Genomic DNA, 27024 nt, shown 5'->3' with positions numbered 1-27024 from the left:
TTTATACTGCCGGCAGCTGAAATCGACCGCGTGCTGAACGCAGCAACAGCACGCTGCCATTCGCCTTGGAAATTTCCCAACTTCAAAAAAGTCAATAACAACAACAAACAGCCCACGAGGCAAAAAACGAGAAGAAGGAGGTCCAACACGAAGGAGGTTACATGAAATGGCGTGACATCCTTTTAATTGATATGTGTATACAAGCGCAATATACGCAGAGTACAAACACACGTTGTGCTAAAGCGCAGCACGTGTTGACGTCAAGCTTTTCTTTTGGGTTTTTCTTCACATATGTATGATACCATCTCTAATCTTTCGTCATCCTTTTTGAAATGTCATTTCGTGTTGAGCACTTGACGTATTCTTCACGTCATCGTCCATTTCCTATATCCAGGATTTGAATTGCGCAATTGGATAAATATAAACGACTAAATAAACCACCATGACTTTACACACAGTTAAGGTAAGCAATGACATCTAAGTTATCTTTTACATTGATCCGTGATTAAACAACACGCTGGAGAATAGGTCAGATGTGTGCAGCCATCATTATTTGATGGTATTAAAATGAGAAAAAAAAAGGAAAAGTTGGTGGGGACTAGCCATCAAAAAAGGAATTGACGATGAAAGTTTTGTACGATGTGGAAATGAATGCATTATTCACCAAGCCATGCACACCAAAAGTTAACAGGATACCGGGAGGAAAATAAAACACGAATTTCCACTTAACCTTTCGTTCAATGTTTGGCTGGTCGATTTAAGCAGAAAGTTTCTCTGCGGCTAACACGTCGCCATCTGCTTTCTTTTTCTTCTCCTATATTATACTTATACGTTAACACGTTAACGCAATTTGATGAACACACTAAACGTCTGTATAGTGTCATTCTTGATATTCCATCGTTGAATTTGCGTGTGACGTAATCATAACGTAAATCAGATCTATCATTGACGTGATATTATAGATGAGAAATGCTTAGTTTCGTTCAATGTCTTATCAACAGGGAAATCCCAGAAGGACGGCGTTGTTGGGGTGCCACAATGTCATTTCCCCATCCATCCTCTATAAGCATATAGCAGTAATTGGTAGCTATACGCTTGAAGAGTAGCAAAATGTGCAATGGGACACGTCCGGCTTTGTTTGTTTTCCGTGTCATTACGTCACAAAATGCGTCGGGTTTTCTCGTCGTGACGCACCTTTGGGCTTTACGGTGTTGTTTTAGAAACTGGTTTAACGATCCGTCGTACACTATTTAAAGCTCTTTTGTCAGTGAATTGGAAAGCGATTACCCTTGACCGCATTCACAATGCCGGTATTGTGTTGTGTCTATAACAAGAAACGTATGTGACGCATCGAAGCGCAGTCCCTCTGCAAACATCCTTGTTTCTTTGGGCTATTATGTTGTACTTTTGTAAAAATGCCCACGTGTTGGATTCTGGGAAAATCCCAACTCTTTTCTATTTTGTTTACAATAACACAGGAAATGATGTTCTTACGTCATGCAAAGCACTCCACAATGTGCGTGCCCATTAAACGCGTTACGCGTAGTGACCGTTGAGAAAGGACCAATGCTGCAGGGCGATATCTTTTATATACAAATTACACCGAGCAGTAATTAAGTTGGAGTACAATAAAGAGTAACATACTAAGAATAATTGCAGTACTATATCAGAAAAAATATAAATTTGACATGGAATTCTGCAAGGGACATGGGAGTTTATGGTTGTGCAGTTGCTTGTGTTTAGTCAATTCTTATTGGTTCTCTTCCGAATCGAAATCCGAGCAAGAGCAAGCTAATCTGCAGGCACGTTCCGATGCAAACCTGTTATCATTGCCCCGACACCCGCCGTAGTTAAAAGGCGTGCATGCTCTAGTTGTTGCATCGAAGAAGAAACTTGGAATGGACGCACGACAAGGTCCGATGACTTTTGGTTGCAAACACACAGAAGCAGAAATCACTGGGCCTGAATAACATGAACACCAATTGTATTTTGATTTCAGCATTTCATATCCCAGTTGATGGGTTAAATGTATTGGGTATTTTATTTTAAAAATTAAGCTATTTGTCTACCAGTGGGTTCGGGCCCACAGATCGCGTTGCATTGGGCCAGCGTTTCGAATAGATTGGCCGTTCCACCACAACCTCCATACACAAAACTATCACATACTCCAGTGGTTGAATTAAATGTCCAGGATGGAATAAAAGCGAAGCAACTAAAATTGGAAGGTTCGACCGGAGGTAAGCTGCACCTTTGCTGCTTCGTTAGTTGCACAACAACGTTCGCTCCACCTGTAGTTGTTTGACCTGGTGCACCCCAAAAAATAGAACTAATATTTTTTCGTGATTTTAAATTCAATGATTGACGACCTGTACCTTGAGGCATAGCTCCAACGGCCATCACGCAGACGAGAAGCACAAGTTGACTACACTGTCTCAACATGATGATGTTCAATGAATCTTTTGCAAACGTTTCAAGTTAGCCTGATGAATCACATAAATGTAAATTAAATAAATAATAAATGTTTGTGGTTGTTCAGTTCTTGACCTACCTTCTGTTGCTGTTTCTCGACTGAGAACACTAGAAAAATCTACCAATTTATAGAAGTGTTTAGCGGAATCGGCCTTGTTGCAAACAAGTTCTCAATCAGGACGGATAGACAACTATCATTCCCTTGGCCGTTTTCAGTTTCGTTGCTCTGTATAACAATTATGTCATGGGCGATTATAAAGAAAGGGGTGCAGTTGCGAAATCACAACGAAGGTAAATTGCGTTTTCAATTTACATTTAGCGACCCAAAGGATTAACTCACATTGCTTTCCTTTTTCTGCTAAAAATCGTGATTTGTGGCAAATCGGCTTGCATGGCTGATTGCAATCATTTGGTTATTCTGTCAGAAAAATGAAAATTAGCAACCAAAGAAAATTAAGTTCGTGAATAGAAAAATCTTTGTGGACTTTAAGGTAAATGATTAATGTCAATTGGCTCTATAGTCATTTAAAATCTAATGACGTAGACTGTCTTCTGTTTGTTACATAAAAACCAGTAGTGGAAACACTTTTACGTGTACGCTATCCACAGCACCAGGTGATAAGGTCACGCACACCTCGAGCGTCTGACGTCCGTTGGGCGGTGTCGCTCACCTTGTACCATTGCATAATATCCAAGCTGTTTTTGATGGTCTACATTTATAGGGACACAGAGAGCGGGCTCTCTTATGCGTGATTTAAAGGGAGCGCCATTAGTCTGCATACATAATTCTGTCAATCAAACTATGAACGCATGTGTGAGGGATAAAAGAGATCGACAGCGTTGCCTCCTATAGCAACACAGTTGCTACAAATGAAAGTTCCTCGACAATTGGTACAGTTTTACTGATCAGTTTAGCTTTCCAACTATAATCATTGACATCTCCACAACAAGTTGAAACGCTCGGCCATCTTTACTCGGAACAGGAAAGTTATCACTCACCTACATTTTGTGCAAACAAATGATTATTGTTAATCCGTGACAAAAATAGATAAACGCTGAATGACAAGCTGAAACTCTCCACCGCATTTTGAATAAAACGAACCAAAACATACTGTATATCGAACGTAAACCCAAGGGAAAAAAACTTGTGAAACGGGTATTTAAAAAAAAAAAAAATTGATTGAAATTAATGCTGCACGATAGTTTTACTTATAATAAGTCTCTTGCGATTCGCCAGAAACCGAAAGCTGATCGGAAACTACCCAATCGTTCGAGCCTGGACATGCCAGTTTACAGGCCTCTTCCGTGACGAATCGATTGTCATTGCCTTTACATCCGCCGTAAATGAACCGCGTGCATTTCCCCGTCGTGGCGTCGTAAAAGAACATCGGGAAGGCTCCCCGACAATGCCCAACGACTTTCGGTTGCAAACACAAAGGCAAACTGCTCGTTTGAACTGATTCAAACACAAACAGAAGATGCATCAGTGAATGACCAAAGACACGCAATGACACGAACTTTTACCGATGGGTTCAGGACCACACGCTGTATCGCATTCGTCCAGCGAGTTGAACAGGTTAGCCGTTCTACCGCAGCCTTCGTACACGTAACTCTGGCATTGGCCAACAGTCGAATTGAAAGTCCACGACGGAACGAAAGCCAAACAACTCGCACTGCCCGGTTGAACAGGAGGCAAGTTGCATTTCTCTCGTTTCGTCAGCTGGACGGCTTTCTCTGTCAACGTCAAAATCACGAAAAAAGAGAAAATTCAAGTGAATGTCACCATCAGTCATCAAACGTTGTGATTGTCAACACACCTGGAGCAGTAGCGGTGGCACTAATGGTGGTCGAATCGGCTAAATGCGGTAGCGTGAGCGGTGCTTGCTCTAACCGATTGCACTTGAAATCGCATTGGTGGTACGATTGGAAGTTGTTTGCATTGCCACCGCAACCTGAATACACGAAAGACGTGCATTTCCCAGTTTGCGTGTCGAAAAAGAAGCTCAAAATCGAGGCGTGACAATTGCCAACGGCTTTCGGTTGCAAGCACGGAGCTGTCGGGTCGCTTTCGTTGATCAATTTCTGCAATCCTGTATACGATTTCACGATTTCAGGGTAGAACGTGTTGGCCTTTATCCAAATTGCGATTAAAGTTTAAAAGCGTCCTATACCTTGTTTGTTGCATCTAGCCAGACAGGCGAATTCATTTCGGAATAAATTGCCAGTGCTCCAGCAGCCCTCCCAGAAGAATTTCTTGCAAACGCCCGTTTTTGTGTCGTAATACCATCGCGGAATGAATCCGCTGCAACGTCGTTGGTACGGCGATTGGCTGATGGGAGGCAGCACACAAACATTGACGCTGTTCTGAACGATGTCGTTGTCATGGCTATCAATGTGATTGACGACGTCTTCGTCATTGTCAAGAAGATTCTCTTCCGACGACTCTGATGGCCCTACAGCAGTTACGCAATGAGGTGGAAATGTTTTAAAATTTTTAATGGTATTTTTTACTTACGTGGATTAGCCCAAACAGCTGAAATGATGCAGAAAAAGAAAATCCATTGAACTGATGTCTGCCACATGATAAACTTTCATGGAGTTTGAATAAGGAACAACACTCGATCAGGAATAGCAGCACTTGTATAATGTACTAATCGTTTGCTTTGTTTGACTCTTCTGTGGCTGTTGATGGTTCCACTCGACTGGGCCACCGACCACTTTCTGAAGTTCTTCCTGCTGAAAATACCGTTGTTTGAAAATGAAAACAAGTTTCTTCCTCACGGCGGCGGAGTGGTCCATTTTCTCTTCCTCTCCAGTCACCGCGGAACTGTTTAAATGTTGTCACGAAGAAAAAACAATTCAAACAAGTTCTACTCTTTCCCTTTTTTTTTTATAAAGAGGGTAGTTAACTGCTGGTTTGCTATGATAAGCCAATCATCTCATGATAGACTCTACAGATTTCGTGGTGCTGACAGTTCATTTTATGTAAAAACTATGTAAAAACAAATGAACCGCGACCCTTTGGTGGATAAGAAAAGAAAAGGTGTTTGTTCACGTACTTCCTCTACCTGGGAGATCCAAAGTAAGGGTGACAACCGACGAAAATGAAACGATACACGTGCAGAGAGAAAATCCGCACCCTTCCCCTCCTAGAAGATTTGAGAAAAAAGAAAATCCCATTTGAGAGGAAGGGCTAGAACGACCCACCATTAGCAGAAGTGGCAGCCAAAAGCTTTGCTCACTTGTTCAGTAGTGTGCAATGTGGTGTGTAGGAATGACAAGCAAATTCAAGGGTGCGTTACAGGAACTGTCTTTTACCTAAAACAATATTACCTTGGAGGTAGGAACTCAATTTATTATGAATACCAAGTCAAAATGTGTTGTGAAATTTCGGACTCGACGGACGCGTCGTCTTCTGTAGCCCACCTGCCATTTCCGGCGACATATACTTATTGAGGTGACTTGAATCTTGTGAGGTTTAGACAACGTTTCTTGCAGACCAGTTCTCCTCAAGCAGTGCGCCATAAAACTATGTGATCTTTGTTATTATCTACATTCGATGAATAAAGAATACATCTAATCATTATTTCAAATTGAAGTTCTGACTAGGTCTCACGTTGATAACACAAGGTTTCCTTGGTAACTTTTCCTAACATTCCTAGCATTCATCGTTATGCATCCGCTCTACATTATTGGGAGTTGTGCGACATTATTTGAATAGCATTGTATTTCCTGACAGATGTCAACTGTGACTTGTACATGTCCCATATATCGTCTGCTAAAAAGAACGGCCAGTTCAAATGTCGTGTTGTTGCATAGCTGCAGCTCTTGGACAGTTGACGTACGCCAACTCCGAGCGATCAAGCTGAGTGAAGACATTGTCTGTTACTTAGTTGGCCACTGGACGTCATTCAATTGAACATTTTAACAAAAAGCACTTGAAATATGCTAGCCAATCTTGGCGTCGTTTGGGCGGAGGCTACTATACTCTAACTAAAACTATAAAAGCCCAGTGATCCAATAACAGGCCATCAGATCTGAGATAACATTATTTGAACATATAGGTTGTCGATCCATGCGGATCGTGAATTTCAATATCCAGGATGTTGATTTCAGTTTTATTAATGATTATATTAGGGGCCGGGATGTGCGAGTTACCCAGCCACAACTACGGATTTAATGGCGCTCGTTTAACGTTTGTCGTCTTTCACGTAAGTTAAACCAAAGTCTGCGATACTATTACGTATTATAACGTTAATTTTTAATTGTTTGGACTTTTGCGTAAACGTTGAAGAACCCTCCTTTCTCGACGCTGATTTTTCGTCCCGATGGAAACTACTCGTTCACCGGAACTGGCCCATTATGGCAAACGTGGATGGCCAAGAAACTCAATTTTACGTGAGTTGTTTGATAACTAATTCTCTTAGGCACCAATACCAATTAGAGATAGTGCACAGTAAAAAAAAATCAGAGACCTTTAAAGCTAAAATTGCCTGTCTTCAACGGGAAACACCAACAGCATTAATTACATGATGCTCAATCAAAGCACCATCCATCAAAGCGGAATGTCAGATTTCGATTTGGCTTTTCAGCTTGTGTCTAACAAAGTAAGGTAGCCTCTTTCCTTTTCCAACTGCATACGTAAAAACTGGTTTAATTGTACCTGTATCACGTGCGTGAGCGGGAGGTGGACGTCTATTCCAACGGCGTTGTAGCCACTCCGGAACGGAAACAGAAAGTGGATTTAACTTATTTTATTTGGACGGAACCGTACTCGATGGTCGTACCTCAACCAGAAGAGCAATCGCGAATCTTTGCATTCATTTATCCATATCAACCAATGGTGAATTATACCTTTTCTTGATGGTTGATTTCTAGTTATTACCTAATGGATTAACAACATCGCGTTCACTTGTGTTCCGGTTTTTATAATTTTTTTTTTCAGGTATGGCTACTGATTTTCATCACGATGATTGCGGTGGTGCTCTTGATGAGTTCACTTTCAGTCATACACTTAAACGTTACTGACAATGGTACACCTGCTATACCACGACATCGAAAAACTGCGTTTGATTACGCAATTGACTACACGATGCACATGTTGAGTTTGATAACCAATCAAGGCAAGCGCTAGCTCTTTCTTGTTTTCTTATTTTCTTATTGATTTATGGCTTTATTCTTTTATTTGCATAATATAAGGAGCTTATATTGCTGGCGCACGTTTCATGTCCTTACGGGTTCTTCTGGGAGTGTGGGTGTTGATGGCCACTGTTTTGGTCAACGTTTACTCCGGTACCGTCATCTCGTACCTGACGGTGCCCCGAACAAAACCGCCCATCAACACATTCGAAGATTTGGCTGCCAATCGAGACGTTGGCATCATTCTGCGTACTGAAGCACTCATCACGCAACACATCTTGGTAACTAACGATTGAAAATCAAAGTAGTAAATGTAATTCGTTAATAAATTGAACTGGCAGGAAGCCAAAACAGGGGCGCTGAAGACAATAGGCGATCAAGCCCGTCGTCATGCGGATCGTTTCTGGACGGACCAGGAGAAACTTAGTCGTCGTTTAGCAACTGGACGTTATGCTTATCCTTGGGTAAGGAGTTGACTTTGTCTGGTGTTTGGTGTGTGGCTACAAATGATGCGCTAAGCCTTGATAATTCGACAGATCCAAACATTTTGCCAATTCTTCATCGTCAACCAATTCAAAAAGGATGGTGCTTGTCGTTTTCGAATGACCGATCCTTTACCCTTTCAGTCTGCCTTTTTCTCGTTGGCTCTCCAGAAGGACAGCAAGTTTACGCCAGCATTTAACAAAGCGTACGTTTTCAGCATCTTTCTTTCATTTGGAATGCAGGAAACAGCTTATGCATCATTTCTTGATAGTTTGATGGAACTCTGGGAAAGCGGACTATTTCCTTACTGGGTGCGTAACGTTTCACCGCAGGCTCCGGAATGTTTCGCTAAAACTAAACCACGGACGATATCGGCCAGAAAAATGCCCATTCGTTTAGCGGATTTAATCGGAGCTTTTTTTATTTTCGGAATTGGTTTTGGATTGGCAATCTTTGCCATTTTCATCGAGCAAATTGTTTCACGCGCAAGCCGGCGGATGGCAACGGCTAGCAAATGCTGACCGGTCTCGTTTCAAACTTAGCTTAGGCTGTTATAACCGCCTTTCTCATCGAACTGTGTCCGTTAGTTAATACATGATTACCCAATGTATTGAGCAAATGAAAAGATTAAATGTGTCAATCGATGAATGCCACAACTTCAGACACGAGATGACTGACACAATCCAATATAGGCCCAATATTTGACGTATGTAGACTACAAATGGTGACCTTTCCTTATGTATACTATGTTGTAACATTCATCATTCATGCGGACTGTAATACTGGCAGTGGTCGATGCATCAACAGAAATCAAACATTCAACAGTATAGGTACGGGCATGTCGCTTGTTTTGGAAAATGTAATCCGACAACTCGCGTAGCCAAACAAATATGTGAAGCTTTTACATCATAAACACAGCAGCTAAAAACAAAGTTGTGAGGTAGTCAACAGATGGCCGCGCAACATTTTTCTCTTTTGAAATTTCAAAGAAAGCAGGGTAATAAAAAATAAGAAAGTCTTTACCCTCAGTCCCATCTTGTTTTCTTTGGAAAGCGTCAGAGGCTTATTCGCTATAAAACGTAACTCTGTTTCGGTTAAGGTACTTGATTTAAATACGAGCTGTAATATAGTTATTTAAAACCTTCTTCGAATTAGAGAAGGGTCGAATTAGTTGTCTGAAAGTATTGCGAAAATATGAAACCGAAAAACATGAATCAGATAATCAGAATAGTTTTATTTCAATTACTGCACAATTTTAGTTGTTGTGACATTTGGTGGCGGTTTTCATCGTTTATTTTCGTGCAGAAACGAGACTTAATTAAGCGTTAAGTTAAATTCAAGTTTTTACCTTAGAATCCTTGATGGAGAATTAATCTTTGTTCGGACGTGAGTCTCACATTATTAGTTTCCCCATTCTCGCCATTTCCGTACCTTCACGGACTCTTGACTGTTTTCACACTCGGCGATACCTTGACTTGTACGCATTTAAGGTATTCAGTGAGGCGAAGTATAAGCTCTGCATTTCCGGCATCTTCAGTCGTTTCTCACTGTCTGTGAGAGCTTTTGATCTCGTAAATCCGGAACTACCAAGATGAAACGTGTTTCTCTTTCAACACCTGCCTTCGCCATCAGAGTCCTATGCGTGGAATTCCCGTTTCTCAGGTTCACCCAGGGTCACCCTCTATTGTTACATCACATTTAATCCCTTTGCAAACATCTCGTGAGATTTGCATCGTCAAATGACACCTGAACAGCAACAAAACTGCCGATCCCGTTTTAATTCAATTTGAAATGTTTTTCCTAGTCCACTGATAACCAGCAAGTAGACAAGAAAAGAACAAAACACAATAAATGACACAACGAAAAGAGTTTTGTTAGAGAGCAATCAGTTTAATGAAACCCGGAAACATGTTTATGATGTCAAAATGATTTGCTTGTCATGTTACTGTCAGCAAAACACGAACTGAGCTACCTCCTAAAAATAAATTATGCATCGCGGCAGCACATGAATGCGTGTCGGCAGGTCCTAACTATACATTCAAACGCGTTAAATGAAAACGTGATTGTATAAGAGTCCGCATTGCTGCGTTAAAGATTAAAACTCTCGTGTGCCACCTGTCCCGTAAACAATCAACCAGACAAACTGAAATGGAGTTTATACGTAGCCGTAATATTACGCCTTCCCATATGTTTATCATTCAAATCGAAATGTTGGACCTTCACCTATAAAACTCGCGGAATATAATTGTCTAACGGAACACTGATACGAGTCTCTTGTTCTATATACGAGCGTTGGATACTGTGCTGGAACGACGGAACAAGACTGGGTCACATAACATGTACCGGAGGAAGCTGATCCGTGAAAAATATCGGAAACTATACACGGGCAAACTGGCAGTTGGCGTGGTACGCGCAAGTTTCACGTCGAAACGATTCTGAGAAAAAGGCGTGTCACACCGGAGGTCCCATCAAATTTGCCATCCTTTTCCGTCTTGCATACACGCAAACCGTTAGGAAAAGGAATGCCAACAAGAATTCTTGAGATCAAAAAGCCAAGTATTTTTTGCATTTTCCACCTATACCTGCGTGAATGTCAAACGCCAAAGATTAACGACGTCCCATTGCACGAATACCAAACAAAATTGCTAAACATGGGAGTGAAAACAAGGCAGAAAGAAATATGTGTAATGAGCTGACATAATAACGGACGAAAAATAATTGAACGTCTAATGCTCAAACGTGGAATAAGAATACACTCGCTGAGATGATTCCAGCCGGGTTATTATTATTTTCCCCCTCGATGAGTTAAAAATGCAATTTCAATTTGTTTGGTTTTGCACAGGCAACGGACCGGATCTAACAAAAGTATAGCGAGATGTACAAATAACGTTATATACTACTCGTTACCCTTTTTGTTTGCTTCCATTGATAATATACTCCACCAGTTGGAATGATATCAACCTTGAAGCCCACCTGCGCACAGCGGGAGCAACACTTTGCAGAGAAGCAAAAAATACTCCCCTCCCCCCTTTTTTTTCCTCTTCTTCCATCACTCATCCTCCGGAGCGTGATTCTCACGTCCTTCACGGTGATGCCATCCTTAAAAAATTTTGTTTGCCAGTGGATATACAACAATTGAAGAAGCAATCCTCTGTTTTAGCCGTTGGCTTTGGCACAAAATGCACTTTCGCCCTCGTAACTTATAAATTTATGGAGCCGGACGGCGCCATCTTTTTTTTTTATTATTTAAATGACAAACAATAAATTACTTCGTTCCCCGATCGTGAAACCTTTTATTGCACGTCTTGTGATTTCAAATAATTTCACGGTTAGCTAGTTGACATGAAGCTAATTCACAAATCATATGGGGTAATGGCAACTATATAGAAACAGATGTTTGATGGGTCGTGAAAGTGTTGTTAACGTGTCCCTTTTGGTCGTAGCCTTGTCGTCGCACTTTCGACCAAAATGAATTTTCACGAACGTCATCTGTTGTTTCTTTTTTTTTTTTTCTTGTTCCAAAACTGTGGTAATACCGTTGTCCGTATATATAGCAAGAAAGACGACGACTTCTTCTTCTTTAACGAGAGATGGTACATCCCTCGTGTTCAAAAAAAATTTATATAATCGAGTCACGTCTCGTCGAACCAGTCGAGAAAGTACCACTGGCTGCTCTTTTATGATGATTTTTAATATTTCTTGCTTTAAAGGGCCACACAGTGCAACGTTCTGGTGACCCAATATGCCAAGAACGACTTCTAGAAAACTATACGATAAATGAATTCACAATTCAATTGATGAAATTTGGGTTTCAGTTCATTCATGTCGTCGTCTTATTCAGAACATTTTGAGGTGACGTAAAACAAGGATGACGACAAAGTCCGTTATGACTTCATGATTGCCATTTTTTTGGACAGGGGAGTGTCCGCACATTTTCTATAACGTCGTTAACGGTTACACCGTCAATTTTTGAAAAACAGAACTCTGATGCTGCATTGAAAAAGTATGTAACAATAGACTTTGGGGTGTTGTCAATAACATTCTTTTTCTCCCATGTGCGTCTAATAACTTCTTTATTTTTATAAAACGTTGTTTCTTTTTTTCCTTCTTCCATGTTTCATCCGAGACCGTTAGAGATCCTACTACCCTAGAGCTTGGCTGATATTTTTTTCGTTATATTGGCAATTATATACACAGTTACAAGACGTCACGTGGGGATGCCTATCTTTTGTTGAGCTCATCTCCTCCTGCGGGTTTTTTCTTTCTTTGTGCTGTATAACAATTAGCAAAGATCCGATAAGAGGCTCTTGTTAGCGGATATAGCGATCGTTAAAACAAAAAAAGAAAATGAAAAATGCGATTTATTATTATTTTTTTTTTTTAACATTAAAAAAGAGGAACACATTTCTTATTTGTTCAAAATGGTCGCAATATCGTTATACGGTTGCATGCATTCGCTGCTACAATGAAGGGCTTTCACCACTGAGACAAAGATAGCGGATCTTGTGTTTTCTTGTCCCGCTGTTGCGTGACAAGACATGAGACTGTAACAGCTCGCCTCGTCCTAACAAACCACTACTTTTCTACTGGCCTAAAAGCTGACTCTTTCACGTTGTCGTGTGTACACGTAAATCGCGGTATTTCGTGAAACGGCCGTTGCAATAGAAAGAACTTGGCATTGCCATCGACAGAAAGCGGCCGAGGATGTTTAACGATTACCGGAGAGTTACAACTCTTTTGTCTCGACACTCTTCGCAGTGATTGATGAAAAGGGAACACGTTTGGCAACCCCAAAATACTTCGTCCATCACGCACGACTTTCACCTGTCAGCTGTCATTTTAAAACAAAAAAAATGCGTAAGGCACGCGGATTGATGGACGCTATCATCGAACATTCAACATGCACTCGTCCTAGTTTCCCGCAATATTCGCCTATATTTAAATGGCCAACCAACTTTTGTTTTGTTTTGTTTTGTTTTTTCAACATATTTATTGCGGCCGAGATTGGATCTAGGTGGGATTCAAAACAAAATGGCGCTTCTCGATGCTTCCACCTTAGTTCAATGTATCTAGCCTACATTTACAGCAGGTAAGTAGGATAGAATATAAATGACTATGGCTAAATAAATGGGCATGACAGATGGCCGTGACACTCCTATATCCACTCGGTCCTCGTAGAGTGGTCTAACGGTATACATCATCACAACGCTTGGCCATCAACTCGATATTGCATTATCATAAAAAACGATTGCGGAATGTGTGGCCATAACAAGTTGGACTGGACGGTGGTCGTCTGCGCGTATCTATAGGCAGCGCCCCACCAAGCAGCCGTCGTTGACTATAATCATCACGTTGACTAGAGTGAAATGACCTTAGGCTATCCACTATTTTGATAACAACCATAGTCAAGAGTATATATGGATCCGATTCGCCGCATTTTGAACTGGACGTATTCACCAAACGTTCACCCACAAAAACGGAGCCATAATTCTTGTGATACATTTTTGAAATCTCATTTTTTTTTTGTTTTTTGTTTATTCTTGTTCTAGTTTGTTATCTTCCGGTCTATTTGAACGGATAGGAAAAAAGAATTGTCCCATTTATCTGGAACTTGTAACAACTATCCAGAAATTGTTTTTCTAATTTAATGCGTATTGTTCGCCATCCGATTTTGGGCGGAAATCAATAGCCAGCAAGTGTCGGAAATCGAATCGAGTTTCTCGTCCAATTTTCACGTCTAGGATTCAAATTGAACACAAATTACTAGCCATTTATTTGAATGGAGAAAGTACGGCCCAACAAATCTTGTCACTTACACTCTCCCTTTATCTACTTCAAAACTGGATCGCCATTCAAAAGCTCTTTGATCCTTAATATTTGTTTCTCCAGCAACAAAATGTTTTTCTTGCTCCACCTTCTGAAATTTCTTATAGACATTCGTTATTGCCCTTGAGTTTTCTCAATTTTTTGAGTTTCCCCACTCTTTCCAAAAAGCTGAATGGCTTTTGCATTTCTTACCGCGCCTCTTTGCGCCCACCTAAGGACTACACGTGCTTCAATTCAATCAGTTTAGTGAGCGACGAGTACGCGAATCAGTGGGGTCGTTACACCTGCGACCGGTGTAAAGGCCAATGTGGAGAGAAAGTTCTTTTGAATCGCGTAGATCAAATTCGAAACAATGAAAAGCTTTGAATCGGAATCAATTGTTTATTTGTCCACCTTTGCCAGCGTTCATCGGAATAGTTGTTTTCTCCTTTTATTTCTTCCTCTTGTCTGAGAATGGACTGCCGGAACAGCCGAAAGGAATTGCGCTGGAAGCCAAAATATGGAAAGGCCTCAAGCATATCGTTATGCAGTTTGAAAGTACGCGGTTCACGGCCACCCCAACTTCTATTTCTCTAACATATTTCTTTTCCATATTGCGAGACCTCACTTATTGTGCTGGATGTGGTGCTCCTAGACATATTGTGTTTTGGGTCTTGGCTCCGCCTACAGCTGCAATTCAGTCTTTCGTCATAGGAAAAATGTATAGCTCTCGTGAAACTTGAGCTCAGTAGTTGCACTCGATGCCGGCTGACCGGATCAACGAGATTTCGAGTGTGTCTCTCTTCATCACCAGTGCTGACAAAAGAAAGAGACAGGCTTCTCACGAAAAAAAAAAACAGCAGGTGAATATTATCCAACTGGAAAAGAGGAACGAAACTCGAAAGACCGCGACGTTTTTATCCCGCTCGCTTCCGCCCCGCACGAACACCATCTTAGCATTTATCGGGACCGTTAAAGATCGTGCGTACGCGGCGTCAGCGTTTCAAGCCTTTGGCCAGAAACTCCCCGACTCTCGTTGGAATATTACAGCCAATACGGTAAGTCATTATGCGTTTTCTTTGCTTTGTTTATTACTTGCGTTTCACGAGCTTATCAGTTCCATCAACGTCGCTCTTCACCATTACCACCAATCGTTGGGTTTTTAGGCTCCTTTGCTAATGGTGACCAGTTAGACTGCGTCTATAACGTTTCGTATTCAAATATCATCGGTCTGCGCAATTTTCACGGTCGCCGTATTTCGAGATCTTTCACGTCGGCAGCGAACAAACGCACGTAACTGCTCGTCTTCCATTTATCTTTCCCTTTCTACGCGAAACGTCTTTCACGCCATGTATAGAAACTGAAAAGCCAAACGTCGACGTCATTGATTTTTACAGCGTGCGTATGCCGTCGTCCTAACTGTACACGGCCCGTCATTCGATGGGGCATAGAGACGGGAAAAGGGAAAACATTTGTTGAATGTAAAACATGATGTCTAGAATTGTCGGCGTGATTTGTTGGAGCGCGAAAGGTAAAGAAAGAAAAGCTGTCGGTTGTTTAGAAAACGAGTCCAACGGACGGTGACGCGAGAATTGGCGGCCAAATGAAAGGGAACTGCAAGAAGAAAAAGAAAATCAAAGCAGAGCAATCACGTCAACCGCGTGCCGCTCATCCTCACACGTACGAAGAGCCCGTTGCTCGTGTTAAAGCTGACAATAACACACGACTGGGTAGGCAACATCCATACACGAGACGTTCTAGACACGAACGAAAGAGGTGACCGTGAAATAGCTAAGTGCTACAATTTGAATCGTATAATCGATGTAACGGCACGTCGAAATTGAGCGTAGCTCTCATGTTAAGAATAACGTTGAACAACCGGGAACTGCTTCAACATTTAATCGTTTGATTGACGTCTAGGATAGATGTTTGTTGATATTCGATTCCGAGTTGACGTACTCTGACTAGTTTTGCTGCTGGCAGTTCACTTTCGTATTTATCTCGTCTGCCTTGAGCTATTAGTCGAACGATTTGACGTGCCTCAGCAAAAAAAAAAATGCTCTGCCGGGTCAGCACGACAATTGTCGTTTTCTTTTTTTGTTTTTTTCTGGAGATAATAACGGCCGTTCGAAAAGATGTTTAACCTTTAGATTGTTGAAGCCATTATACGCAGTGAAAGATTTCCTGCAATTCTCTGCTCACCGAGATCACGGCTCTCTATGTCGTCGAGTCTTTCAACGGTATCTCTCTGTGCTGATAGAACTGCCGCTTTTCCCACAATGATTTCATTGTCGGCGAGTCTTTCTCATTGTTTGAACGAATGCGCGTCGCCTTAAAAGACTGGGACGCCTTCTCGAATCCATCGGGCGGACGGAAGAATAGAATCTTGGGCAAAACAACGACATCTGTATATTAAGAATGGCTGTACAATCTCGTCAACCGTCATGATCCGTATCGAGTAAGAACGCATATCGTACAATCGCAATGGCCGAGTTATGTGGTTTTGTCTGTCAGATGGTTTCGTCTCTTTCTTTATTTTATTTGTCCTCTCTTCTTCGTTCTTGACGTCGTGGCGGAAGCACGCCAGAATACCGGATGGACGCTAATGACTCGTGTGTTCCTGTTCTATACGTAACAGTCTGATTCCCTCACTGACATCGGCCCACCACAGCAACGTAAGAGACACGACAGAGAAAATCATGGGAAAACAAAGTTGATGCGCAAAATGGGAACAAAGTTAAATTGACTCTCTTTCAGGGTGTGCCGTCGTTTACTATATCCCCATTACAAAGCGTTGCGCGCTATTTGCTGTTTGCATTTCATATATTAGGTTTAAGTATTCATTATGCCTATGTTTTTAGAGAGCATCACGTGAACGTGTCAGTTGCGGTGTTTCCTCCTCTTTCCGGTTTCAATGTATGTTTGCCCTGAATAAATAGCGATAGGTGCACGATTGCCACGTCGGATGACTTATGCCCTTGTTCGTGATCGTCGCTGACTATGGCACGAACTGTGCTGGCCTGCCCATTATTTACGACTTCCGGACCAATAAGTGGTGCGTGCGCATTTTATTTATTTTTTTTTTAAATTCCCATACTAGTAGCACGATTCACAAAAGAAGACTATCGAGTCATGTTGGAGAACGCAATTATTCACGGTCCACTAGCATACCCGAGTTTCTGAAGGTATATACACAGTCAGGTGAACGAGGAGAAAAATCAAGAACAATATCTGTGCCTCACATCAACCACTCGGAATATTCACGGTCCAGTGGAAATAGAATTAACTGATCGGGCTTCATCCTATAAGGGGGTTCGATAAGCCCGCGGTGAATCTCCCTATTTGATTATGGCCTTCAGGCTCAGAGCTTACAGATTGCTTTATGCCTTTATAGTTTACCGTATAGCCTACGTGTTTCAAAATGAATTTTTATCAAAGTAAAAGAAATGAAGAGGCAGGTTATAACGGTATTTGCTGGTATCAGTTGATGCCTGGCGGTGCGGCCATTTGAAGTCGTGCAAAGGGCTAAGAAAGGCGTTGATCCACGGGGAGCCGCATCCCATTGCCGCCAGCAGCTCAAGTGTCCATATTCAAAAATTACGTTGTTTTCGAACTCACCTCGAGATATCGTTCATCAGCACGCATTGCTCGCATGTTTTTCAAACAAGAACTAAGTTTCCTATAGCACATCCTTGATGATGATGTAACGATGAGAGAGTCAGGAAAAGTTAAAGGTCAAACTCATTTATAATACACGAGTCTTTCCTTTTTTAAAAATTCATCTCTGTCTGTCGTCTAACGGATCTTTTCTTCTACTTCCATATAGTCCTATCGTCGCTTTATCCACGCGCGCTCTTTATTAGCCGGACTGATGATGTGTATAGTACAGGAGAAAACGGAGAGAAAATTACGCCTTTCTCTCCCAATACTTTCTGTTTGCGGACATCAAAATGTTCTCCGACATATTTCGACCGGAACCTCATAGATCCATACACCGTCTTAATCCTTATATAGAACAACACGCATGGTCGCTCTTTAGCTCTACATGTCACGTCGAGTGTACTACACAATGCTGGACAAAATATCACGCCAACATCTCCCCATAGTCCGTATGAATAGGGGGCCTATCTATAAAGCTGTCTTCATTACAGTGATGTATAGAGTGAGATGCTCTGCGGCTGGCCGAATAGCTGTTGGTATAAATCGGCTTTCTCGTTCGAGCGGAAACAGACGAGGCTTCAAACGAGAACAAACCCAATAACTATATAAAGGAAAAACAACACAAGTCTAAACAGACACATTAGGGAGGATTAAAGGAGAGCAAATGCGATTCGTTCAAGTTAATGTTCCGATTCCCAGCTTCGTTGACGATGGGAACCGATTAGAAACCAAATCCAAGAATGATATCCTAGGCATAAAATGCTATCAAAAGTACATCTTATTTCTCTTTCCGCTTTTCCCTGTTTTCATCGGTTTTCATCGGTTTTCATATGCACAGTCAAAAGAACAATGGGCGTTTTCTATTTTTGCCACTTTTTCTTTTCTTTACCTCATTTTCTCCAATTAGAAACACAAGAAAATTCAGCAGAAAATAATATGGCTGATGGCCATAGTCCACGATTTCATTGTTTTTTCTCGAAGAAAAGGATCTCACAATTCACAAGCTCTTCTTCCTTCCATTTTTCTCTCGCTTTCTTTAGTTTTCTCTGTTGTTGCGCGCTTTACGTCCAGCACGCACCCATCCGAGAAGAAGGAAAACAAAAGGAAGGGGAGAAACTGATGGACTAGATCGACGAAACCTGACCCACCTGCAGTGAACACTGTTACAATGTTAGTCATTTGAACACTTCGTCAATAGAGGCCCCGCCGTGAAAAAATATTTCGCGGTCTGGTTGCGCACCAACAGGATAACAGCCTCTTCCCTCATCCATTTCCCTCTTTCCCTACCTGAGAATCTATACGTGAAAGGGTCTATGGCGTGTACACAACAAACGCGTCCAGTAGGGAGCAAAACAGTTGCAGGAAACGGTCGGCTTTCATCTTCTTTTTTCACGTCGTAAAAACGGCCGATATCCTCTTTTTGTGTGTGTGTGTTTTCCGCGCGCGCGTGGACAATAGTTTGCAACTGAGATGGGCGGCATCGTTGGGCCGACTCCTTTAAAGAAGAGAAACCGCCCAGCTGCTACTTCTATGTACGGTATCTACAATATACGCTACTACAGACACACTCTACTGTGCTGCTGTGTGTCTGTTGTGGCGGGTGTATCTATAAAAGTGGAAAGCCGCTGACTGGCCATTTCAGTCTCTCGTCTTCCGTCTCCTGAGCCGCACTGGCTCTTATTGCACAGTTTCAACTTTCAATCCTCATGTCGTATAGAGCAAACAAGTGGTCAAGTGTTTGTTGACGTGAGCTATTCTCTATTCAGTTTCCTACTTTTCGTAATTTGCCGGCAGTAAGAGTGTAGAGTTTATAATAACGCGGGAAGTGTCGAGCGGGGAAATAAAAAATCAAGAAAAGAAGAAGAAAGGTTGCGCTAATCGAGAAGCAATCAGCAATCAAGACAAGGAGGTTGTTGTCATTCTGTTGGAGGAGGCGGAATCGAAGCGCATCCGCCTCACGCATAGTGGTAGGTAAAGGAACAACTGAAACAGTTACGTCTTTAACGGGACACATCTCAAGACGAATCATTCAATTAAGAAAGGAAAAGAAAAAAACGAAAGCTCAACAGAAAAGAATAGTGTTAAATAACTGACTTTGCTCAACTGCCGTTTTGTTACTATATATAGTCTATTTTATCACCCGTACGCCGTACCTTTCTCTAATTGAAAATAGATTGCGACTGCCAATTGTAATTTAGGGTGCGTGACGAGAGTCAACTATTTCTTAATTGTGATTCATTCTATAAAACTTGCGGGATGAGGCATATTTACCCAATCGAAAGTTAAAGGGGCCCACCAGATTTCCGTTTTCAAACATCATTTCTATGGTTAATAGTTTTTCAGCGGTGTGTTACGCGTCATACACACCGCAAGCGTTTTGTTATGGCGCTATACAATGGGCCACCGTGTCCCCATCCGCATTTTTGCTTTCAATTGACGGCCGCTGAATTTTCATTCCCGGAACTTGTCCAGATTTTATTGGTCCACTAAAAAAGCGAGCCGTTATGTAGAAGCATTTGAGGCAAAGGACTATTTTTCCTTTTCTTCTTGATTTTTGACGTTGCTCGTTCTTATACGCAGCGTTCCGCATTCGTTTTTTTTTTTTGTTACAAGTCGTGAATGCGATGATTACACATTGATGCTGCTGCAGCGTTTGTTGCTTCACCATCTGTCCCAGAGTCCTTTAACGAAGACCGCAGTTCCGGCTGGGTCCGATTATTGAATAGTTAGTCTACAATATTTGGACTGTTATGATGGTTTGTTTAATTTTTTAATTGATTTTTGTTGTTGTAATAAATAACGAAGGGAGTTATACTTGTGTTTTGATATTGGGACATCCAACCAACACCCAGCTGGTTTTTTAAGAGCTTATTGAGGGTGAATTGTTACCGCTTCAATAATTCTATGACAGTGGCTTGTGGTTCTCAACAACAAAGAAATGATGTTGTCATTTTTAATTATTCCCGATTTTTCTCCCCTTTTCTTTATGGGGTTTGTGTGTTTTCAGAGTCTGCATGGAAATGGTGTCGCGTTCTACATCTCAATTACGGGTGATAGGAAACAGAGGAGACACATCGGAAACCGGACCGAGATTATCAAGATCGACGTTAGTCACCGCAACGAGACGAATTAAGATGTTGGTGGTTGCGCAAACCGCGTTCCTCCTGGTCACTGGCGCCGGGCTGCAGATGGTCTCTTCGGCTCCCACTCCTGCAAACAGCGACGGTATAACAATATTTATAAAATGAGTAGATTTAAGAAGGGATTCTAACATTCCCAATTTCTACAAAATACCAAGTGGCAAGTAATAAGAAAATTAAATAGCTTTCATCGCTCAACTTTAGTTACGGTTCTGCATTTTTAAAAACGTCAGCCCCGTTTAGCTACGGTCCACAAAGAAGAAGAGATCCTTCGTCACGCTTATCTTAATTTCATTTTTTATATCAAATCCTTAATATTTCATTTATTATGATGTTGAATTTCATGTTATGCTGTGTTGACCGTTTGATTGATTGGATCCTATTCACTTCTAGTTGCCACCGTTGCTGGACAGGCAAATGACAGTAGCCTATTAAAGGAGGACAAATTAATGGACGCTGTAAGAGAGGAAGGAAACAAAAGCGCAGCGATTCATCTCAGCCATGAATGGTGGAGAAAAGGAGAAGTAGAAGAACCGCCTGATATCCGTTCTCGCAACGATCGCCAGTATTTCACCAACTCCAAGACATCGCCTGGACTGTACACGATCAACAAAAACGACGTCCGCCATGCAGTCACGCCATCTGACGCACCCCAGGCTTTACCTTCTTCACAACCTTCGGTAATGGCGAGGACGAGTACAACGAAGATCGTCAAAGAGGAAGATCTGGAGAACATGATTTTCAATATCGTCATTCAAAAAGAGCGGGCAGAAAAATCGGCGTTCATTGCGCCCGATGTCAATTGGCTGAGAGATTTGGTGCCCAAGGTGGTCGACGTTGCCGACAAACCTGAGACGCTCATCAAAGAAACAATAGTCAACGCCATCGACGGCGAAAATGCCGCCCAAGTCGAACAAATCAAAGATCGGCGATTATTCGTCAACGTCGTCAAGTCGGAAATCGGATCGGAGGTCGAGGTGCCTGACATCCTCGCTCGACTCAGCAATCTAATGAAGACGGGCGGTCCGGCCGTCGAATCCATCTTACTTGAAAGCAGAGACATTGGCGAGCCAGAGAATTCCATTTACGTCATCAACATCATCATTTTCAACGTCGTCGTTTTAGAAGCGCCCGTCGAGAAGCCCGTCTTCGTCAAAGACAAGGTCAGCAACATAGAACAAGACATTACCGAAGATTCTTATCTCGTAGCTCTCAGAGAATCGCAACAGAATCGATTCGGTTCTCCTGCGATCGGTCGCCATCCAAATCCAGCACCCGAAGTCGCGTTAGAAGATAATCAAGCGAGGAGCCCAGACTCTGCCATCGCAGAAGATTCCTACCTCGTAGCTCTCAGAGAGTCGCAAAAGAATCGCAATAAAGGCTCATCTCCATCCCTCGATCATCACCACCATCACGAAGAGAAACATCCTCACGCCAAACCAGAAAAGGTATCAGACCAGCAGCAGCAATTCAACGGGCATTACCTGACCGAAGTACCGACGTATGCGTACGCATCGACGGCCAGACCTTTGATGGCCATGGAGAAAGACTATTTACGTCGATTTACCATCAAACCGACCCAGCCGTCGGTGGCGGTCGAACAGAACCAACCGATGGAAGAACAAGAACAAGCGATGGAAGAACAAGACCAAGCGGCCGATGAAGTGGAGCAATCGGCGGACGAGCCAGGACTGTTGACCGACGTGCAAGAACAACATTTGCCTACATTACTAGTCGACCCGAATGCCAGCATCGAGTTCGTTAATTTACCAACGGGGCCCTACTTTACTAATCCGAGTGTTGACGTTACGCAAATTGTCAGCACGGAACCGTCATCGATTGAGAAGCCGCCCGAGATCGAGGCCGTTGTTGTCGATGTTGCACCGACGGCCGGCATCAATAAAATACGAGTGACTACTAAGAAACCGGTAGCCAAGAAGCCGCTGATAGTCAGAGTGCCCGAAGCTGTGGGTGTCATGACTAATAAGGCTACAAACATCATGCGAAACCGAATCAGGACAGTCGGTTTATTCGGCATTCCCATGATGGTGGGACTGGCCAGCACGGTCAACTCGTGGTTGCCGACTGTGACGGCGTTGGGCCGCCGCAGAAGGAAGCGCTCAATCACGCAGGAGGACGAGTGGCAAGACAATCATCGCCACCCTAGCCGGGCTATCGAAGTCGCTCAAGTGCTGGCCCGTTTGGTGGGCAAACGTTACACGGACGCGAGCACAGAATCCCACCCACAGTTTGTTGACAACCGCGAAGATCGAGATCAACAATTGTCCTCAGCATCGACGATGAATTCGAATAATGAGGCGAGGGCTAACCGGCGACGGACGTGGTTCCCGTTTCGACGGACGGGCAACACTCGCGTGAATTCAGATCGTCGTACGAGCGCCAGACGATCGGCATTTGCAAGGAAAATGAAAGAAATAAAATCCAATACTCGAAAATACATGACGCCCTTGTTCTACACGACGTTTTTCGCGAACGAAGATTCACCCGACGTGACGGAACATGGCGAATCCATAACGAGCGAATTGCAAAATGTCGATGACGTCGCAGAACCACAACAGGTCACAGAGGACGTTATGGAACACCCGGAAAATGGTGTACAACATCAAGAGGCCATAGAAAACGTCATTGAACGTGCCGAAGTCGTGCCAGATCGGGAAGTCTTACAAGACGATGCGGAGAGCACAGATCCATTGAATAATTCAGCTGCCGGCCCTCCAGTCGACTACGACAACTACCAACCGGAAGAAATGGAAATGGCCGAAAAAATGGATGAAAAGCCGGAAGAAGAGCCATCGCAAATGTTTCCGGCCCTCAGTCCACCTTCCGGCTTTGATTTCGACATAGTGTCCAACTTCGTCAGAGCCATGATGATGAACAACGAAGAGTACGACGACAATCCGCCGGAAACGAGGGAAGAAGTCTTCTGGGTTAAAGAGGCTACCATCGTCAACACGACTCAGACGGTCAGCAGCAAGCCGCCGAAATTCAGCGGTTCCAGCATGTTGCTTTTGAAACCGGGCAAAGGGCCAACTCGATTGACATCCAGCGGAATAAATGGCAGCCCAGTCAGCGTCTTCTCCGCCGATCCGCTAATGCCCAGCTACGTAAACAACGAGAACGTGACCAACAGTCCAATCACTTACGTGTCCATCAAATCACCGACCAAAGTGACTTGGCTTGGAATCGGTCCGCCCGATGCTATAACGTCCAGCACGCAGTCGTCATCGTCAGCAGAAAACGATCCAACTGGAGAAATCAACGACGACATCCCCCTTGATTTACCACCCAGCAAAGTCGTTGGAGCCCCGCTCCAATTTTACGACGAAGAAACGGACAACTACGTCTCGAAAGAAGTGCCCAGCGTTCCAGGTCCTCCGACCGTTTCGTACTACACCGAACGAACACCAAGTACCGATCGGACACCTAGCATTGATGTCACATCAGAGCAATCTTCAGTGATAAAAATACAAGAGATATCCAAACCAGGCCGGCCAGTATCAACTGATCTTCGTCCAGGTCTTTCTTCGTTGCTGCTCACCATCGCCAGTTTCAATCGGCCCAGACTTCCGCCACCCGTTGAAGTGTCCAACAACGTTTCCACCGTCGAATACACCAAAGGACAAGGATTCGCAACGCAACCGCAAAGCGACGACACGACCGACAAATACACTCACGGTCACGGGATCGTATCGAAGCCGGACGATGTATCGAAATACACTCACGGTCACGGTATTATCGTAACCAATGCGCCACCGTATGACTTTAATTCGTTGGCCGGGGAATCTTCGCTCGTGGCCAGCTCGATCGATAACCACAACGCCCTGTCCAATTTAGTCAAAGGGACTGGCAACAACGAAAATGGCGAACCAACATCACCTACCCTGTTGGGTGAGACTAGCATCCAGTTCGTCGGAATGTACGGCGGTACGTCGGTGGACAGCACCGTCGGCCCGTTCACAGCGACGGGCATCTCGGATAGCGCGGAATTAGACTCGACGTTGGATGATTTGATCACGCAATTGCAAGCCAACATGACGACCGGCTTAGTGTCGACAGACCGGCCGTTGGGAGGAATCCATTTCACGAACACATCCACCGACATCGTCATCATCAACCCGTTCGTGACGCCCAGTTCCGTCTTCCCACAATTGCAGGTGGAAGCCGTCGAAGCTGAGGATGGCGACACGTTCGGTTCAATTGACGATACGATCGTCGTCGACGCCCAGGAAGGGGATCAACCAGACTCGGTGCCCAATGTTTCCAGTTTGGCCAATCTCTTCTTTACGTCATCCGGAAGCAGCGGCAGCTCTTCCGGTGGCTCTTCCAGTTCGTCGGGTGTCAGCAACGGAGGTGGTGGCGTCTCTGGTGATTCCGTTTCCTCTTCCACCACCAATCCAATCGCTTTGTTCTACACTTTCGGATTGGCCGCTGTAGGCATTTTGGCCTTGACGTTGCCATTATGGGTTCCGTTTGTAGTCGCCAGGATGAAACGTCGGACGTATGCGCCGTCGAAGACCTATCCAGCCAGCAAGAAGAAGCCAACACACGGCTACCCATCGCCCCCACCGAAGAAGACGTACGCAGAGCCGCCTCCCAATCATTACAAAGATCTGGATGAAGAAGACATATACGGCAATGAACATTACCTCGATCAACATCAGCTGGGCAGTGTTTTATCGCAACCTCAATATCAGAGCACGACCATTGAAGATTTATACCGTACCAGTGTTGGTGATGTCCTCAGCAGCAATTCGGACGACCACTACATCTTTCGTGATTCGATAGCGCTCAATCCGGAGGACGACATGTTCCATAATCCGGGACCTCTTAGCTCTGAGGCCATCTACGGATCGCCGGCCCGTATCTACTTGAAAGCAAAGCGTAAACGTTTCAGTAGATTCAAGCGATCCAACAAGCGATAAAGTTTACGTGGAAAGAACAAATGACGTGTAAATAAGTTTGTTAACGTGACGATCCTCGTCTCAGTCTCCTTCTACTATGCCGCTGATTGTAATTAGCATATAAACAATAGCTTTAATCCATCAATTCTAACTCTATCTCCAGTGTGAACCGAAGGCTTGTGGTATTTTCGTCGAGTGTTTGATTTCTAATTGTTCCTCAAACGAACATTAAACATGGACACGTTGCGTGTTCAGAAAGGACAAGTCAAAGCCTTTTCCTTCTTCTAAAATTCATTCTGAATGGAAAATGGAACACTATAGATTTTCGCCACACATCACCAGGTGATTCAATTCAATAATCATATTGTTATTGATTGACTCATTTTCATTCGAATTACAGTTTTCTCCAAATCAGTCACGTCGAATGATGCTGTTCAGTTGACGGTTCCCTTCGTAAAACATCACTTGCGTCATGCTCATTTTCAGTGGACGTTGAATTTTTATATCCATCATCGTCTGTAGACTACACTAATATTGGTAGAAATTACGAGGAAAGTCATCTTTGTGCTCTTACTGCTTACATCATGCGCGTAGAAGGTGCGGTGAATTTCATTTTACAATTTTTGATTATTTTGACATTATTTATTGTTGAAACTTCAGGTTCGAAATGATCGAGATGATACTCAACACCATACGCGAAAAAATGTCGACTGTACAAATGACATTTTACGATTTGTGTTTGTTGCTTTGCTCCGTTCTCGTCATCACCATATTCCAAAGAGAAAACAAAATGTGGCATGAGAAATGCGGAGTCCTTTTAAGGGTTTGGCAACTGCAAACTCTGTGGTATTGTTAAAAGAAGAAGCCATAGTTTAACAACGTGCATTGAGTTACCAAACATAAAGAAGCTGCTCAGGTATTACCACTGAAACTGTGCAGAGGTCCGCGGACAAAACAATTTTTACATTTCTCATTTGTCAATCGTCAACAAATTTCTGGAAATTGCTTTCGCTGTTCGTCGTTAATATTTAAAATTGTTATTTTTAATTGTTGATTCGTTTAAAAGTTTGACTCGTGTTTTGTTTTTCCACCGGCATGGCCTTCGTTTATTTTTATACCGAAAAAATGGTTGCTTGTTCTAAAGTTTATATATAGCTCCTACTCGTGTATTTAATTCCATTGTATCATAATTGTTATTCTTATTCTCGTTATGTTTGGGTTTTATTTCGCTCTTGGTTTTCCGTTTCATTTGTTGCTATACGTCATCGAATTCATATATAACCATGTATTGTTTCGTATAAGCATTTCACCACATATAATAACAGTCAGACCGATATAATATCAACTTGTTATAAATATTTGTTATCAAAATCTGTCTAACATAAATACAGATGAATGTCGCAGAA

At 42.9% G+C, this 27024-nt stretch overlaps 3 protein-coding genes and 1 long non-coding RNA gene across 6 annotated transcripts; 3 read left to right on the top strand and 1 right to left on the bottom strand.

Moving 5' to 3' along the window:
* The first annotated feature begins 69 nt into the window (after positions 1 to 69).
* On the top strand, positions 70 to 883 carry LOC123470172. The gene is made up of 2 exons (XR_006643748.1): positions 70 to 463; positions 529 to 883. It is a non-coding gene; the product is annotated as an uncharacterized LOC123470172 (long non-coding RNA).
* Positions 884 to 1570: 687 nt separating this feature from the next.
* Positions 1571 to 5127, bottom strand: LOC116915424 (papilin). The gene is made up of 9 exons (XM_032920557.2): positions 4985 to 5127; positions 4641 to 4922; positions 4287 to 4559; positions 3994 to 4203; positions 3677 to 3925; positions 2549 to 2577; positions 2373 to 2475; positions 2070 to 2303; positions 1571 to 1962 (listed from the first exon to the last, which is right to left on the bottom strand). Exons 1-9 carry the CDS (start codon positions 5049 to 5051, stop codon positions 1751 to 1753), a joined length of 1659 nt encoding a protein of 552 aa, XP_032776448.2. The 5' UTR covers positions 5052 to 5127; the 3' UTR covers positions 1571 to 1750.
* Positions 5128 to 5342: 215 nt separating this feature from the next.
* On the top strand, positions 5343 to 8739 carry LOC123466408 (glutamate receptor ionotropic, delta-1-like). Its single transcript, XM_045170024.1, has 10 exons — positions 5343 to 5809; positions 6607 to 6680; positions 6764 to 6867; positions 6989 to 7076; positions 7154 to 7312; positions 7415 to 7592; positions 7669 to 7889; positions 7950 to 8072; positions 8145 to 8296; positions 8363 to 8739. Exons 2-10 carry the CDS (start codon positions 6615 to 6617, stop codon positions 8610 to 8612), a joined length of 1341 nt encoding a protein of 446 aa, XP_045025959.1. The 5' UTR covers positions 5343 to 5809; positions 6607 to 6614; the 3' UTR covers positions 8613 to 8739.
* Positions 8740 to 14657: 5918 nt separating this feature from the next.
* On the top strand, positions 14658 to 27024 carry LOC123466337. 3 transcript variants are annotated; one of them, XM_045170023.1, is made up of 6 exons: positions 19052 to 19523; positions 20564 to 20781; positions 21090 to 25727; positions 25782 to 25960; positions 26019 to 26215; positions 26279 to 27024. In XM_045170023.1, the coding sequence occupies exons 2-3, from the start codon at positions 20571 to 20573 to the stop codon at positions 25637 to 25639; spliced, it is 4761 nt and encodes a 1586-aa protein (XP_045025958.1). In that variant the 5' UTR covers positions 19052 to 19523; positions 20564 to 20570; the 3' UTR covers positions 25640 to 25727; positions 25782 to 25960; positions 26019 to 26215; positions 26279 to 27024. The 3 variants fall into 3 exon arrangements, with proteins under 3 accessions (XP_045025957.1, XP_045025958.1, XP_045025956.1); XM_045170022.1 differs by lacking the exon at positions 19052 to 19523 and adding an exon at positions 14658 to 14954 and having other exon boundaries at positions 21090 to 25960; XM_045170021.1 differs by having other exon boundaries at positions 21090 to 25960.

Source organism: Daphnia magna, linkage group LG2 (genome assembly GCF_020631705.1).
Source record: "Daphnia magna isolate NIES linkage group LG2, ASM2063170v1.1, whole genome shotgun sequence".
Lineage (NCBI taxonomy): Eukaryota > Metazoa > Arthropoda > Branchiopoda > Diplostraca > Daphniidae > Daphnia > Daphnia magna.
This window is presented reverse-complemented; position numbering and strand designations above follow the sequence as displayed.